This window comes from Aethalodelphis obliquidens, unplaced genomic scaffold (assembly GCF_003676395.1).
Source record: "Aethalodelphis obliquidens isolate GAN/ISIS:26980383/991018 unplaced genomic scaffold, ASM367639v1 scaffold43, whole genome shotgun sequence".
Lineage (NCBI taxonomy): Eukaryota > Metazoa > Chordata > Mammalia > Artiodactyla > Delphinidae > Aethalodelphis > Aethalodelphis obliquidens.
The window spans coordinates 12837576-12855124 of record NW_020837987.1 but is presented as its reverse complement, the minus strand read 5'-3'; the positions used below and the strand labels follow the sequence as shown (position 1 = coordinate 12855124).

Sequence of the window (17549 nt, the reverse complement as noted above, 5' to 3'; positions counted from 1 at the left end):
GAGACAGAGAGAAAAAGAGAGAAAGAAATGGAGAGAGAGAGACTCGAAGACCTAGCGAAAAAAGGGAAGCAGGGAGATGGAGAGAGAGAGAGACGGGGTCGGGTGGAAAGGAGGAGGAAAGCGGGGAGAGAGAGAGAGAGAGACAGGGACCTGGGGCGGCCGGGAGGGGGACAGGCGTAGAAGACCCGAGCGCGCGACGTGTAGAGAGGAAGGCAGGAGGGGTGGGGACCGAGGCAGACCAGACGCTGCGAGACTCCCATACAAAAAACCGCCCCCGAGAGCGGCCGCAGCCCCCGGGAGTGGGGAGGGCGACGGGAGGGGAGGGGCTCCGGGCGCTCCCGCCCCGCCCCGCCCCGCCCCGCCCCTCCAGCGGCCGAGCCGCCGGCGGACAGTGGGTTAAGCATCTCCGCTGTGGAACTTCCGGATGTGACCACAGAGAGAGGGAGAGACCGGGAGAGGGGGAGAGGGGGAGAGAGGGAGAGACGGAGCCGCCAGCATCCCTCCGGCCCGCCAACGCCGGGACCCCGCACCGCGCTGGGAGCCGCCGCCCGCCGCCCGCCCCCCGGGCCGGGCCCCCTCGCGCCCCCCTCTCCCCCGCCTCTCGGTCTGTGGATCTCGGGCTGGTTCCATCCTCCCAGGACCCGGGGGAGGGACTGGGGGCCCCGGGGAGGGGGCCTCGGGCGGCCCTCCCCCGCCTTCTCGCCCCTGCCCTCGCTGGCAGGAGCCCCTAGCTGTGACCCCCGCGGGGGCAGGAGGCTGGGGGTCCATGCTCGGAGCCTCCGTACGGCCCGGCGCCTGCCGCTGACGGCGGTGGGGGTGGGGGGGCCGGGCACCCAGCCTCCTGCCCCACCCCCTGGCGTCGGCCCCTCGGGCCATCTGGGGCCGCTGCCCCTGGCTGCGCCCTCCCCGCCGGCCAGGCCCTGGAGGGACCCGGGAGCTGCCGCCGGCATCAGCCCATGGCCCGGAGGGTAGGTCTGAGGGCGGACGATCCTGTGCCCCGGCCGGTGGTCGCATCCCCCATCCTTCCATCTCCTCCCTGGGGAGCTCTGGCCCCCATCAGCCCATCCCGCTCTCTCCACCATCTCTTTCTCTGCCTCCCCTCTCGCTGCCCCTGAATCTCCCCTCTTCCTAACCCCGGGTCTCCCCTCTCTCTGCCCCTCAGTCTCCCCTCTCTGCCCCTGGTCTCCCCTCCATCTCAGGCCCTTTATCCTACCCCCCCGCCTTCTTTTTCGTCCCTCCCCTATTCTTCTCCCTGGTCTACTTTTGTTCCATGTCCTCCAGAGGGTTAGGCGTGGGGACAGTGCTGGGAGAGGTGGGTCTCACCAGGCAGGGCCAAGGGATTCTCTTCCACTGTCCTGGGGTTGGAGAGACAGGCGAAGAGGTGAGCAGGCACCCTTGGGGGTGGAGGGGGGCAGGAATACCGCAGGGATTGGGGGCCACCCTGGATTGTGGGAGGAACGGGGGGGGGGGGCAGTTGGATTTAACTTCAGTGCTCAGGAGAAGTTAGGAGAAAAGGAAAGACACACACACACACTCAGAGCCCTCCGTGCACACACTCAGAGCCCTCCGTGCACACACCCGCTATGGCAGGAACACTGGTACCTCCCCCTCTCCAGTCCCTTTGCCTCTTTGAACCTCAGTTTCTTCATCTCCGAGGAAAGGATTGGACGTGGGTGACATAAAGGTCCCCTGGCTTCACCGGTGCGCGTGCTTCTGTGATGACAGGACACAGAAATCTCTCGCGTGATTTCTCTTTGGGGCTGTTGGCACAAGTGCGTTGGTGTGGTTGAGCCGGGTTATACTTTGGTTCAACAAGTGTTGATTGACTGTGCGCCAGGCACTGTGCTAAATGTCTCACGCACTGATTCATTCACCCACTCATTCATTCCTGCGCCTGGCTTCTGGCTGTGTGTGTGTGCGCGCGTGTGTGGTGGGTCCACGTGGGGAGTGGAGTGTGACAAGTTAAGATGCACTCAGACGTGCATATTCATCTGTGAAATGAAATTGAAGCGGGGGAGGCTGTATGTGTACATTTGTGTACAAACAATGAACTGCTTTGATGGGCAGTGCCCAGGAGCGAGAATCGATTTCTCTCCCCTCCTCTCTCTCCCCTTCTCTGTCTCTGTCTCTGCCTCCCTCTCTCTCTCTCTCTCTCTCTCTCTCTCTCTCTGTACCCTGTCTCCCTTTGCCTGTTTCTCCTGTATCTTCTCCCTGTGTGTGTCTCTCTCCCTCTCTGCTCTTCCCTCTGACTCTACATCTCTCTTTATCTCTTGTCTCTTTCTCCACCTTTTTTGTCTCTCTCACCATTTCTCTCCCTCCCTCTAATCTCTCCTTCCCTCTGTCTTTCTCTTGCATCTCCCTCCCAGTCTCTCTCTTCTCTCACATCTCTCTCCCTCTCTCTGAATCTCTCTCCCCTAACTCTCTGTGAGAAGCTAGCAGTTACCAGCCAGCCAATCCTTGACCCCCCCCAACCCTGACCCTCAGATCCAAGACCTGGGTCAGTCTCTCTCCCCTGGACCCTCCTGCCCACACACTGGGAATCTCTGACGGGACATTTTTCACAGTCCATGGGTCCAAAGGAAGGCTTGAGGACAGGGCCTTCAGTCCCACCCAGACAGCTCCATGGGACATCGGGGGCCTAAGGGAGCAAGGCTGGGACACTTGGGGACAGTAGGGCAGGTGACTGGGGCAAGGAGGGGGCATTTCCTGGGTGCGAGGGTAGGGAGGTTTCTTGTTGGTGCTGACACGTCCCTGGGGCTCTTCCCCTCTCACCTCCCCCCACCCAGTACGATGAGCTGCCCCACTACCCCGGCATCGTGGACAGCACTGCAGCCCTGGCTGGCTTCTCGGAGGCAGTGCCCTCGGCACCGAGAGCCCCCGGGCCCTACGGCCCCCACCGGCCTCCCCAGCCCCCGCCCCTGGGCTTGGATAGTGATGGCCTGAGGAGGGAGAAGGATGAGATCTACGGGTGAGTGGGGACAAGGCTGAGGGCTCCATGGGGTCTCGGGATGTGCCCCCGCCCTGTTTCTTTGTCTCTCTGGATATGTTTCTCTTCTCTGACTCTGTCTCACTCTGTCTCTATCTCTCCACCTCTTCCCTCTGGGTCTCCTCTCCACCTCCCGGTTGCGCCATATTTCCCAGCCCCCCTGCCCTCCCCTCGTGAACTCTCACCCCCTGCTTTCCCCAGACACCCGCTCTTCCCGCTGCTGGCCCTGGTCTTTGAGAAATGTGAATTGGCCACGTGTTCTCCCCGTGATGGGGCTGGGACTGGGCTGGGCACACCCCCAGGCAGTGATGTATGCTCCTCCGATTCCTTCAATGAGGACATCGCAGCCTTTGCCAAGCAGGTGGGCACCCACCATCCGCTGTGCGCCAGGAGAACCAGTGAAGTGGGGTGGGCAGGAGACAGGATGTGCCCTCCCTGGCCTCTCTCTTTCTCCCAGGTCCGCTCCGAGAGGCCTCTCTTCTCCTCCAACCCGGAGCTGGACAATCTGGTGAGACCTGGGCCCTCCCCAACTCCTTCTCCTCCAAGGGGGTCTCCTGTTCCACTCTCCATAGCCCTGGGATTGGTTGTGGGAGCAAAGAGGAGACCGCCTGGCCCACGTCCTCAAATAGTGATCATTGTTGCCCATTTGCAATGCAGTGTAGCCTAGAGTTTGAGAACAGGGACTCGATGGCCTGAGTTCGAATCCCAGCTCTCTACTTACTAGTTCTAAGAACCAGGGCAGGTAGTTCCAGCTCCCTGGGCCCCGTTTTCCTCATCTGTAAAGTGTAGCTAGTAATAATTTCTATCTTGTAGGGCTGTTGCGAGTGTATAATGAGTTAAAGAGAGTCAAGCCTGTAGCACAATGCCTGGCACTGAATGGGGACTCATTAAGTGTTTGCTGTTCTATCAGTCAGAACAGGGCTCACATCAAAATGAATAAAAGCAGTTAGCTGTAAAGGAGAGAGGAGAGGAGAGAGAAGAGGGAGAAAGGGAAGAGAAGGAGGAGAGGGAGAGAGAGGGAGAAATACCCCGACTTGTCCCTTCCTTTTGCTTTCCAGCTCCCACCAGAGCTTCCTATTGGCTGAACCCTTTGGCAAAGGGCTCTGGGAAATGTAGTTTTCAGGTGAAGGGTGGGAAATGGATCCAAGGGCAAGCAGGCAAAGGATGTGGTGCTATTATCAGAGCATACCTTAGCTCACTCTTCTTGTGATGGGTCCTCTTCTGTCTCTTGCACCTCTTGCTTCTCTTTCTTTGTCTCTGATCTCAATCTCACACTCCCTTGTTCCTTAATTCTGGGTCTCCATCTCTGTTCTCTATTTCTCTCTGCCCCTGTCGTTTTGTCTTTGTTTCTCTTTGCACTCTTTTTTCTGTTTGTCATCCAATGCACTTTTTCTGTTTCTCTCTCTTCTTCTTCCTCCTCCCCTTCATCTTCTTCTCCTCCTCCTCCTCCTCCTCCTCCTCCTTCTCCTACTCCTCCTTCTCCTCCTTCTCCTCCTTCTCCTCCTTCTCCTCCTCCTCCTCCTCCTCCTCCTCCTCCTTCTCCTTCTCCTTCTTCTCCTTCTCCTTCTTCCTCTTCTTCTTCCTCTTCTCCTCCTCCTCCTCCTTCTTCTCTTTTTTCGCCTTCTCCTCTTCCTTCTTCTCTGTCTCGCTCCCTCGCTCCCTCTCTCCCTCCCCTCTTGTGTCTCTGTTTTCAGATGATACAAGCCATTCAAGTGCTCCGTTTCCACCTGCTGGAGCTGGAGAAGGTGAGTGCTCCTCACTTCCCCTCACGCCCTCACTTGCCCCCCATCCCTTCCCTTCTTGCCCCCTCCACCCCTCCTTCAGGCTCTCTCCCCACCAGAGTTGGAGCAGAAGGCCACCCCCATCCCTATACACCCCAGCCCTGGCCCCCGGGTGGCCCCCCCAGTACCCCGGTGCCCCCTCAGGTCCACGACCTGTGCGACAACTTCTGTCACCGCTACATCACCTGCCTCAAGGGAAAGATGCCCATCGACCTGGTCATCGAGGATCGGGACGGCGGCTGCAGGGAGGATCTCAACGACTACCCGGCCTCCTGCCCGAGCCTCCCAGATCAGGTGGGCCCCAGGATGGGGCGACAGGCATTGCCCTGAAACCAAAGGCATGCCCAGAGAGCTGGGTTCCAGTATCAGGGCACACACAACACACCACACAGCCTGAGACAGCCACAGTCAGACATGGCCTGACCACAGGACAGGCACCAACTATGCAACAGCCACACAGACTGCAATACAGCTGGATGACAGGACGCATACACACCCCAACAGCTGCAGATGCCACACAGAGACTTGGCTACACCCACATAGGTTCACAGACAGCCACAAAACCCATTACGCTCACAGTAAGGTGATAGCATATGCCACATACTTAAACACTCACAGCCCAATGGCATAATAGCATCATAGATCACACAGTTTGACTGAGACAGTGCCGTTCTAGAGAGAGAGAGAGAGAGAGAGAGAGAGTGTGTGTGTGTGTGTGTGTGTGTGTGTGTGTGTAGTACACACACCTCAACAACGTAACAGCCACCCAGCTGGAGATGGAGCCAAATGGCCCCAGATCCTACAACATAAACTCAGCTACAGCCACACTTAGACCCAGAGCAACCACAGTGCCTGCGCGCGCACACACACACACACACACACACACGCGCGCGCACACACACACACACAAGCTACCCTAACCTCTTTTTCTTTTTTATAAATTTATTTCTTTATTTTTGGCTGCATTGAGTCTTCGTTGCTGCATGCAGGCTTTCTCTAGTTGCGGCGAGCGGGGGCTACTCTTCCTTGCAGTGCACGGGCTTCTCACTGCAGTGGCTTCTCTTGTTGCGGAGCACGGGCTCTAGGCGCGCAGGCTTCAGTAGTTGTGGCGCACGGGCTTAGTTGCTCCACGGCATGTGGGATCTTCCCAGACCAGGGCTTGAACCCGTGTCCCCTGCATTGGCAGGCAGATTCTTAACCACTGCGCCACCAGGGAAGTCCTACCCTAACCTCTTAACAATTGGACTGCTGTAGGTGTGGGCACACACCTTGCCACTCAATGGCCACGTGGCCCCAGATTCATTCAGTCTCAGATACAATCAGACTATAGTTTCATAGACTTAGGCACCCAGGCAACAATCACACAACAGCTGTGCGGATCCCAGTGAGGCCCATACCCACAAGGCGGTCACGCTATCAACGCAGCAATTATACAACATGACACCCACACCCAAATACAGGCACGTGGCCATACCACGACCACGCAGACTGGAGCACGCGCACACAGCAGTCACAGATGAGCCTCAGGGACCCTCTGCCCCACACCCGTATTATGCACCCGCTCAGTAGCACCACGTGCGTGTGCTGATCAGTTACAACTCCCTCGGAGGCGTAGCCATATTCTATATCTTCACACAGCTGCCAACACACCCCTCTGGCCATCGTCCCCCGCCAAAGAATCACGGAGCTGCCTGCCCACTCATGCAGGACTCAGGATAACCACACACTGTCTCCCAAATAGGACCCCAACCCCTAGAACTACAGCCACAAGCTTAGAAAAATAAACGTAGCCTTGCATTTGCCAGGTATAGCCACCTGGCCGGTTGAGAGAGTGACACAACCACGCTCAAATACGGCTGCGTGTCTTAGCTCTGCCCACGTGACACCTCTTCTCCAGGGACAACCTTGCCTTGTCGGGCACGGACGTAAGCACATTCACACTTACGTGCTGCATGACAGTCTCAGGACAGCTTCAGGTACACTGACGTGGACGCTCATCCGATCAGATCCAATGCCAGAAGGGCAGGGTGACAGTTCCAGCAGTGCTCAAAAGCCTTCAGACCTCATGATTCTGTCGTTTGCACACAACCCATCCCCAAAGCCCTCAAACTCTAAATTGCACACAGATATTCTGAGCCCAGAGAAAGCTTCTCTAAGGTGCCGTGTCTCAGGCTGAGCCCTGGAAGGACACAAATGATGCATCCATTTGCAGGGGTGAGGGGCTAATTACCAAGCAGAGGGCAGGGTCTAGGACATTCACCAGGGGCAGGGGTGTACCCCAGGGCTCAGCAACAGCAGGCGGCTGTTGCCATCCCCACTTCCACCCAGTCTGCCTCCCAACAACTGAAGAACCTTAAACCAAATGACAAAGAAATGATGTATCTATGCAGGTGGGTAGGCTTCGTGGGACACAGCTGGGGCAGGGGGTGAATTCAACACATTGTCAAGTTCCTCAAAGTGTGTAGGAGTTTGGATAAAGAAAATACAACCCCCGACTCCCTGATCTGCAATTTGGAGACCACCAAATCTCTGAAAACTAGAAGTTGGTGTTTTTTTCCCCATAAGTTTAGTGCAGATTTATTTGGCAGCAAAATCTGACCTGAACTGAGAGGCTATTTACAGCCTTTATTTATTCCACTTAGTTAAATATTCATCCATTTTGCTGCAGAAATGTTAATGAGTTTGATGACGAGGTTACGCCCCAGACACTGTGGAGGTGTTAGGAAATAATGGCGTGTGCACTGCCTAAAGATATGAAAAGTTTTGAATTTTGAAAGAGCGCTGGCTTCCCGGGATTTCTGATCAGGTGCCAGAGATCTGTACAAGCTCATCTTTCCTGAGTGACTGCCGTGTGCCTTTACGTAAATTAACTCACTGAATCCTTACCACACTCTGTGAAGGGGGTGGGGATGGTTGTCCTCCATTTTTGCAGTGGAGGAAACTGAGGCACAGAGAGGTGAAGTGACTTGCCCAAGGTCACACACAGCCAGGAAAGAGGCAGACACAGTCTTCACACTCAGGGCTCCTAGCTCCAGAGCCCGTGGTCTTAGCCACTGTAGTATATTATACCCCAAGCCTTGGCACTGACTTCCAACTCTTATTTTCCAGAATACTACATGGATTAGAGACCAAGAAGACAGCGGGTCTGTACATTTGGGGACCCCGGGTCCATCCAGCGGGGGCCTGGCCTCCCAGAGTGGTGACAACTCCAGTGACCAAGGTGAGAAGCTTGAGAGGTGGAGGGGAAAGGTGGGAGTCAGTCTGAGGATTGAAGTTAGACAGCAGGTAGGACTTCCAGAGGGGCAAGGATGACTGGGGTGTGGAGTGGTGCCTTGGGGGAAAGTTCTGGGTCCCTCTGGTCCCCCACCTTTCCCGTCCACAGCACAGCATGCCTCTCCCTGCTCAGGAGATGGACTAGACACAAATGTGGCCTCTCCCAGTTCTGGGGGAGAGGACGAAGAGCTGGACCACGAGCGCCGGCAGAACAAGAAGAGAGGGATCTTCCCCAAGGTGGCCACCAACATCATGAGAGCCTGGTTGTTCCAGCACCTCTCGGTGAGAGCCCTGGGGCCCTGGTGCGGGGTGGGCAGAGAGAGAGATGGAGAAGGATGGCTGCACAGAAACTGAGGCCCGGAGAGAGACCCAGAGACGGGAGACTGAGGCAGCAGGGAAATATTGAGGGAAACTCTCAAGCAGATGGGGATTGACAAGAGCAAACATCCATGAGCACTACCTGTGTGCCAGGTGCCACTAAGGGCTCTGGACTCATTCAGTCCTCTCCCCCGCCCCAGACCCTCCCATCCAGTCACCCACCCATCAGTCATCCACCATCCAGCCAAACATACCCCATGAGGACAGCGATGTCGTTAGCTCCATTTCGCAGATGAGGAGACTGAGGCCCAGAGGTCTCACAGCCAGAAGTGGGTTCAAATGCAGGCAGTCTGGCCTTAATCAGCAAACCACCCTGCCTCAGGGAGACAGGAGGACAGACAGGGAGAGGCCGAAACAAAGCTAGAGATGGGGAGTTATGGAGAGCAGAGTCAGAGCAAGAGAGACACAGGGGGAGACTGAGTCACATTGGGGGAGAGACAGACAGACAGACACAGAGAAAGATAGAGATTGTGACGGGGAGAGACATGCACAAGGACCTATCGGACTCAGAGAGGGCTGGTGCTGGGCTTTGCCTCCTTTCCCCAGGGAGGTGGAGTTCCCCCAGTTCCCCCCTCCCGCAGCTCCACCTCCCTGATGAGAGCTGGCCAATTAGCCTCTAATTGCTGGAAGAGGTTGGGGGACACCCACCGGTGTAATTACCCGAAGCTTGGCTCTGCCTCCCTCCATTGGGCCCCGGGGAACACGGAGAAGCTCAGACACGCCGCCAGCTCTCCCGGCCTTGCCTCAGCCTGGGCTCACCAGCTCCCTGGGACCTGGACAGGCCAGGCCTGGGGGATCAGAGGGCAACCAGGCAAGCAGGGTGACTCTTGCTGGTGGCCACAGCACCCGTACCCCTCAGAGGAGCAGAAGAAACAGCTGTCCCAGGACACGGGGCTCACCATCCTACAAGTCAACAACTGGTGAGTGACACCGGAGGCCTGGGCGCTCCGTGGGCCAGCCCGGCGTGGGAGGCCGAGCGCTGTCCGCGGTGCTGAAGGAGGCCCCAAAGCCCCTCGGAGCCTCTCTTCGTCCTGCCTCTGCTTTGCCGCCCCTGTATCCGTCCTCTCTTGCCTGCTCTCTCTCTGTCCCTGTGTATTCATTTCTGCCTCTCTTCTACTCCCTCTCTGCACCCTCCTCCGTTTCCATGGCCCCCTCCCAGGTTCATTAACGCCCGGAGACGCATCGTGCAACCAATGATCGATCAATCCAACCGCACAGGTACAGGGAGAAGGTGGGAAGAGAGGGCCTAGTGTTCCCGGGGGAGTATCAAAGCCTGAACCGGGCATCCTGGGGCTCAGCCTGCACCCGTCAACTCCCCTAGCAGGCCAGGGTGCAGCCTTCAGCCCAGAGGGCCAGCCCATGGGGGCCTACACGGAGACTCAGCCACAAGTGACTGTCAGGCCCCCAGGTAAGCCCCGCCCCCTAACTAAGCCACACCCCCAGCACTCCAGCCCCTCCTCCAAACAATGTGCCCCACCTTCTGGGATTAAGTTCTTGAAAAATACCTTGCTTCATTTGCTTAAAAGGGGAGTCGAAGATGCAAATGCAGATTTCCTGGTCCCCACCTTTCCTCCCAGAGTTTGCTTCTTCCAGGCTTCAACCACCCATTGGAAAGCTCCACTTTTCCTTAAAGGACCAGCACCCTCTTAAAGGATGACTCAGTTTGTCCTGATAGAGGAGTCCCCTGGGGAAGGAAGGGGGAGTGGGGCATATGGGGGTGTCTGGTGAAGACCACTAACACTCCTCTTCTGTCTTCCAGGATCAATGGGGATGAGTTTGAACTTAGAAGGAGAGTGGCATTATTTATAGAGGCTGGAGTCAGGAGAAATGTGAGTGTCCTAGGTCTAGGGGCACTAGGTTGGAGACTGTGCTATTCTCAACCCCTCGTAAGACCTCCAGACTCCAACAGTGAGCCCACCCGGAGCAGGGTCAGCCTGCGTCTCTGAACTGAGGGTTCTCCAATCCATCCATCCATCCATCAATTCACCCATACATATATTTATCCATCCATCAGTCATCCACCAACCCCCTCATCCATCCAAACATACATTCAGCCACTCATTCATTCATCTATCCACCCACCTATCCACTCATCCATCCACCTCCAAACTGATCCATCCACCCACACAACCACCCTCCTATTCATGCATTCATCCACCTACCTACCTACCTGCCTACCCATGGATCCATCCATGTGTGTATCCACCACCCTTCATCCATCAGAAGATACAGCTACCCACTCATTCACCCACCTCCACATTGATCCCCCCACCCACATGTCCACCCACTTGTCAACTTACCCATGCATTCACGCACCTACCTACCCACCCACTCATCCACCCATCCACGTATTACATACATTTCCAAACATACATTGACATGCCTCAGGTAGGGTCCAGCTCTTGAGAAGATTCTGGGCTCATGAGGAAGTGGACATTAGAAACCAATGGCAATCTAGTCCAACAGTTCAAACAATAAAACACAGCTATCATCAGCTATCTCTGAGATATCAGGGAAGACTTTATAGAAGAAGTGGCTTCTGGGTAGGGCATTGAAGGATGAATAGGAGACCACTGGGCAGAAGGTTGGGGGCAAGGTAGCAGGGTGCATTCTTTTACTCTCCCAAGTCTTCAGTCTAGAGTATCTTCTCAGTCTTTACAATAACCCCAAAAGAGAGAAGCTATTATTATTTTCATTTTACAGATAAGAAAACTGAGGCTCGGAGAGAAGAGTTCACTTGTGCAGGTTCACTCAGCTTAGAAAAGCAGAGGGAACAGCATGTGCAAACGCCCAGGGTTGAGAGGCTGCCGGAGTTTCTAAAGCAGCGGCCATGGCTCACAGGCCCAGCCACTCCGCGGCATGTGGGATCTTCCCGGACCGGGGCACGAACCCGTGTCCCCTGCATCGGCAGGCGGACTCTCAGCCACTGCGCCACCAGGGAAGCCCCACAGATCAGATCTTGACTCTCCTTGGATTAAAACCCTTCTGTGGCTCCCTAGTGCCCATTGGATGAGGTCCAGACTCCTCGGTTTGGCATCTGTTCATTCATTCATTCCATACACATTCCCTGAGCAGCTGTGTGCCCAGCCCTGTGCTGGGTGGTGATGGGGACACAGCAGTGACCATGACAGCCCAGCCCTGTGCCCATGAGGCTCACAGTCCAGTGGGGGAGACAGATGTGTCCCCAGACAGTAATGACCTACAGTAGGCAGGGCTGGGAGGAGGGAACCCAAGAACTGGAAGAACCCAGAGGGGGCATCGGGCCTAGGCTGGGGTGTTCAGAGAGGACTTCCTGGAGGAGGGCACTTTGGAGCTGAGACCAGGAGAATAAGAGGAGTGAGACAGGAGAGGAAGGAACAGTATATGCAAAGGCTATAAGACAGTCCCTCACTACACACACACGGACATACAAAGGGACTGGGCTGGGCTGAGGCTGGTGTGTCAAATGGGTGAGTAATGAAATCAAGGCCCACAGAAAGGCTGGGATATGAGAGTGGAGACCTGCAAGGGCTTAGGCTTGGAGAGCACTGGAGGCCTGAGCCTGGGAGGAGAGGTTTGTTCAGTGCCCGGCAGGTCCTGGGGGGTCTCAGCTCTGCCCTGACCAACTGCAGACAGGTGAGCCCTGGTCCAGAGTCAGGGGACCTCTGGGACCAAGAGTGATGGAGGGAGCTTCTTATCCTGCTCCCCAAGCAAGCTGCCTTTTCTCCCCACTCTTTTCTGTCTCTCCCAATCCCTGCCTTTTCCTCTTTGTCTCTCCCTTTATTTCTGTCTCTCTCATTCTTTCTCTTTCCACATCTCCATCTCTGATTATCTCCATGTCTCTTCTCTATCCTGCTCTGTCTGTCCCTCTCGCCTTATCTTTTTTTTTTTTAATTTATTTATTTTTGGCTATGTTGGGTCTTTGTTGCTGCACGCTGACTTTCTCTAGTTGCAGCGAGTGGGGGCTACTCTTCGTTGCGGTGCATGGGCTTCTCATTGTGGTGGCTTCTCGTTGCAGAGCACAGGCTCTAGGTGCGCAGGCTTCAGTAGTTGTGACATGAGGGCTCAGCAGTTGTGGCTCACAGGCTCTAGAGCACAGGCTCAGTAGTTGTGGCACACGGGCTTAGTTGCCCCGCGGTATGTGGGATCTTCCCGGACTAGGGCTCGAACCCGTGTCTCCTGCATTGGTAGGTGGATTCTTAACCACTGCGCCACCAGGGAAGCCCTCCTTATCTTTATCTCTTTCTTTGTCTTGACTGTCTCCTTGTCTTTTTTTCCTCTCTGTCTGTCTCTTTCCCTTCATTTCTGTTCTGATTCTCTGCCTCTGTCTCTGTCTCTCTCTCTGTGTCCCTCTCACTGTGGGGCTGGTGGGGACAGCGCAGAAGGCCTGATGTAGGTCCAAACGCCCTCTCCATCTCCTGACTTGGCCTCTCCTCTCCTTTCCACAGACCCCAACCTCTGGACTGTGACTGCCAGGTTCATACCTGCTTCTGGTCGACGCCTGGCCCTCTGGCTTCAGGACCCCACCTCCTATGGCCCCCCCAACTCAATGCCTACCTCCCTGGGGCCCTGCCGGGACATGAGGGGCCTGAGCACCCACTCGAGGGTCTCTCAAGGACAAAGACAAGGCCTCCAGGCCCTGTGCCCCACTTCTGCCCTCACCTCTGCCTGGAACCTGAGCTGAGATCCTGGGCCTGGGAGTTCAGAAGATGGCAGCTGGGTACCCCCCCACACCCCTAGGACAGAGAAGGGATTGGGGGTGGGCTGGGGCCATCAGGGAAGGAGGGTCACCCAGATCCGACATTTAGAGAGGTTCCCTTCATCCTCCCAGCCCACCCTCTTTCCCCCTCCCCCACTCCCCTCTTGTGTTGTCTTCTACCTTTTTTTTTTAAGCATAAAGTCTTAAAAACAAAAGGCCACCAACCTGAGTTCATGGGTCTCTTCCATGATTCAAATTCTCATCAGTTTGAAGCTCATGAATCACTAATTATAATAATAATTGATGCTTTTTATCCTGCTCTCTCCTCAGGCCCTCTGTATGTATCGGTTAGCTATTGCTGTGTAACAAACCATACCAAAGCTTCATGGTTCAAAAGGCCAATTAATTTTTAGCACGTTAATCTACAGGTTGATGTAGTAGGCTGAGCTGGGCAGTTCTTGTGCTTCAAAAGGGCTCTCTTGTGTATCTGTGGCCAGCCACAGGTCAGCAAGGGGGCTCTGCTGGCAGGCAGTGGGGACAACAGGAGTGACTGGGCTACATGGTAACATACCCCAGCAGGCTGACCTTGTTTGTGGAAAATGACCAGCTCAGTCCCCCTTCGGGGTGTCCGTCCTGGCTGTTCCCTTTGCCTGGGACACCTTCCTGGCTCAGAGGTCACCTCTGCAAAGACAGGAACAGCCAAACCAAAGCACCCCGCTCTGTCCACCACTCTCTCTCACCTCATTCCCTGTCCCCCATCACCCCCTCCCTGGAATTCTTTCCATCACTTATTTGCCTATTCATTGTTGGCTGGAACCTCAGCACTTCCAGAAGGCAGGAGTTTGTCCCTCTCTGTCACTGTGGTGACCTGGGGCCTCAGACAGCAAGCACCCTATACCCAGCAGGTGCCTGGGAAACAGGTGGAGAACGGAGGAAGAAATTCCATAGTTCTGAGACTCAGCCGCCTTCACCTCGTCATTCATTCCTCCTGGCCACGGGTATGCCCTGGACACGCACCCTCTGCTCGTCCCTGCACTTGAGTGAACAAACCCAAGACCTTGCCCTGGGGGAGCGGACGTCCTAGTGGGGAAGACCCACGATGGGCCAAATAAATGAGCACATCATTTAGTCTGTTAGAAGCTGACAGTGTCATAAAAAGCAGAGCAGGGTAGGGATGGGAGTACAGGTGCCTCTTTTACACATTTATTTACCCTTTCTCTAGTTCGTGTTGTGCCAGGCTCTGTTCCAGGAGGTTTATACCTATCGATCTGGTAAACGCTTACCACTAAGCCCCAGGAGGAGGTATGATCACTGGCCACATTTCCCAGATCAGGAAACTGAGGTCCAGAGAAGTGAAATCGTTCGCCCGGGGTCACAGAGCTGGAGAGTGGCTGTTCCCATTAGAACCCAGGCAGGCTGTGAGCTAACCACTTGCCTCACAACCCCTCATTTTTAAAAATAGAATTCTAAGAGTCTATGATTTCTAAAGGGCCTATATCACCGATTGTTTTCTGAGTTACAAATTGTTTTGGTGACTATGATTACAGTTTGTCTCTCCCCAAACTCCCGGGGACTGAAGTGGGATGGACGAGGGATATACAGCAAGAAGGACTTCTGACACCTCTTCTCCCCACTTTTAAAGGCGGGTGGGGGAGGGTTATGGGGGAGGGGGCAGGGCTGGGCCAAGGCCTGAGGTCTACATCAAGGGAAGGGCTTTGTATTCCTGCAACCTGGCCTGGCTGGCAAAGGGACACTGGCAGGTGGGGGAGGGGAAGCTCTCCTCTCCCCCTCCCCCACCTGGTTGAAAATACCTCTCATTTAATCCTCTCTAATTAAATCAATTGGCTGTGCCTTGGGGGAGGAGAGAAACTGGGCGGGAGGTTAATTGTAACTAAAAATACCTCCCCCACTTCCTGGGGTGAGGAACCAGCTGAACCTGGAGTTGTGAGGCTGCCTGTGCAGTGGGTTGGTGTTGCTGAGTGGAAGGGGCAGAGAGGCGGGGACTCTGATGGGTCTGCAGGGTGGCCCGTGTGGGGCTGGATGGCAGGGCCAGGTGGTCACCGGGGTTGGTGCATGTGCGTGTGTGTGACAATTGCATGACTGCTGAGGCCATGGACTTAGGATGCTGGGGTCGACGTGCCATTGTGGGGAGGGGCATCGGTGTAGCGGCCACCTCCAGGAGTGTGTCCGCCGCCGAGCCTACTACTGAATGGGACGTATGTCACCGAGGAAGGGCTGTGGCTGTCACGCTGTGCCTCATAGGTTGTATGTCTCCGTGTGAGTGCGTGTCCATGACTACAAGACAGTGGGTCTTTATAACTGGGGACCACCTTGCGTATGTCCAAAGCCTGGTTGTGTCTCCACGGCCGCTCTTCTCTGCAGACCAGACCTCACGGTGGCCGCCCCTGAACTGGGAAACAAGTGCAGTGGGATCATCCGATCCGGGGACGGCAGGGGCTAAGACGCGGCACTGAGCCGCCGAAGGCCAGGTGGGCGTGGCCACCACCACGCGGTGGGCGTGGCCACCACAAAGGACAGTCCCGCAAACAACAATCAGAAGAGACCATGGCGCTGGGAGTTGATCATGGCGCTCCTAGGAGGGAAATAGATGTCCTCTCCACTAAGTTCTGGCTTGGTCTGCATACGCGGAAGAGTTCTGGGTCTAGTGAACCAAAGTCTAACCTGAATCCTAAAACCAGAGAGTCACGGGCCCTCCATCAATCCCCAGGCTTGAGCCAGGTTACAGAGCCAAGGCCCCTTGAATGAGGGGAGGCCGGGTCCCCTCGAGGAAGGACCCCAGTACACTGCCCAAAATTCATACTGTTCATCTTTCTACGGGTCTTCCCCAAAGGGACTTAGGGCCTTTGACCAGGGTCACTGCGCACTGGGAAAAAGGAAATAATCAGACCTTTCGGGGACTGCCAGACACCGGCTCTGAACTCATGCTGATTCCCAAAGACCCCAAACTTCAATGTGGCCAACCAGTCAGACGGGGTGCTCACGGAGATCAGATGACTAATGTTTTTTTCCCACTCAGGTCCGTCTCACCGTGGGCCCAGGGCATCCCCGAATCCATCCTGTGATAACTTCCCCAATTCTGGAATGCCCAATTGAGATAAACATACTCAACAGCTGACAGAATCCCTGACAGACGCCACCTTGGTGTCTGGCTGGGTTGGTGGGCGAGAACACTGGGCCACCTGGTACGGTCTGGGGGTGTGTCTGGGTGGGATCGTGTGGCAAAGTGGGTCTTTATAACTGGGGGCCTCCTTATATGTGTCCATGGCAGTGTCTTCTGTGTGTGGCTTTGCAGCCTCTTGTGTTACGTGTCCACAACAGTGTGGGGTCATCCCGCGCGGATGCATCAGAACGTGGGGCCGGGCAATGAGGCCGGGATCCCTCCAGAGAGCGCTGGGGAGCCAGGGAAGTTGTTTGATAGCAGTTTTATTGAGATATAATTCAAATACCATACAATTCACCAATTTAAAGTGTGTAGTTCAATGACTTTCTTATCTTCACAGAGTTGTGCATCGATCACCACAATCAATTCTAGAACATTTCCATCACACCCAAAAGTCACTCCCGATTCCCCCTCCCCAACCCGAAACCCCAGGCAACCACAATCCACTTTCTGGCTCTGTGGATTTGCCTGTTCTGGACGTTTCTTATACACGGAATTATACAATACGAGGTCTTTTGTGTCTGCCTTCCTTCACTCAGCATAGTATTTTCAAGGTTCATCCGTGTCATGGCAGTGCTTCATTTCTTTTTAGGGCTGATAATATCCCATTATCTTGGAAGAACTTTGAGCAGACAAAGGACAGAGTCGGTTTGTGCTTTACCCCTCGGGCTGCCACATGGAGGGTGGAATAAAGGAGGGGTGTTATGAGTGGAATTCTGTCCCCCAAAGAGATATACTGAAGTCCAAACTCCAGGACCTGTGAATGTGACCTCATTTGGGTCTTAGCAGATGGTCAAGTTCAGATGAGGTCATCGGGTGGGCCCTAATCCAATATGACTGTAAACATGTTCCTTATAAAAATGTTCTTTATATAAAGGGAACATTTGGACGTGCCCAGACATGCCAGAAGGAAAAGACAGCCATGTGAAGACGGAGGACTGCAGTGATGTATCTACAAGCCAAGAAATGCCAAAGATCGCCAGCAAAGCACCAAAAGCTGGGAGAGACAAGGAAGGCTTCCCTTGTGGGTTTCAGGGGTGACAGGCCAAGGCAGGGACATGGGGAAAGAATATGAGGAAACAGGGCCACACTTTTTATTTTTTATTTTGTAAAATAAATTTATTTATTTATTTATTTTTGGCTGCGTTGGGTCTTCCTTGCTGCGCGCGGGCTTTTCTCTAGGCGCTGCGAGCGCGGGCTACTCTTCGTTGTGGTGCGCCGGCTTCTCATTGCGGTGGCTTCTCTTGTTGCAGAGCACGGGCTCTAGGCGCG

General features: G+C 55.2%; 1 protein-coding gene across 5 annotated transcripts; it reads left to right on the top strand.

Moving 5' to 3' along the window:
• Positions 1–133: 133 nt before the first annotated feature.
• Positions 134–14736, top strand: MEIS3 (Meis homeobox 3). 5 transcript variants are annotated; one of them, XM_027079996.1, is made up of 13 exons: positions 134–968; positions 2787–2968; positions 3188–3347; positions 3444–3494; positions 4681–4731; positions 4963–5061; positions 7876–7987; positions 8174–8322; positions 9262–9338; positions 9578–9636; positions 9743–9826; positions 10178–10247; positions 12846–14736. In XM_027079996.1, the coding sequence occupies exons 1-12, from the start codon at positions 957–959 to the stop codon at positions 10225–10227; spliced, it is 1086 nt and encodes a 361-aa protein (XP_026935797.1). In that variant the 5' UTR covers positions 134–956; the 3' UTR covers positions 10228–10247; positions 12846–14736. The 5 variants fall into 5 exon arrangements, with proteins under 5 accessions (XP_026935797.1, XP_026935795.1, XP_026935794.1 ...); XM_027079994.1 differs by having other exon boundaries at positions 135–968; positions 4912–5061; XM_027079993.1 differs by lacking the exon at positions 12846–14736 and adding an exon at positions 11122–12361 and having other exon boundaries at positions 138–968; positions 4912–5061; positions 9740–9826.
• Positions 14737–17549: the final 2813 nt, after the last annotated feature.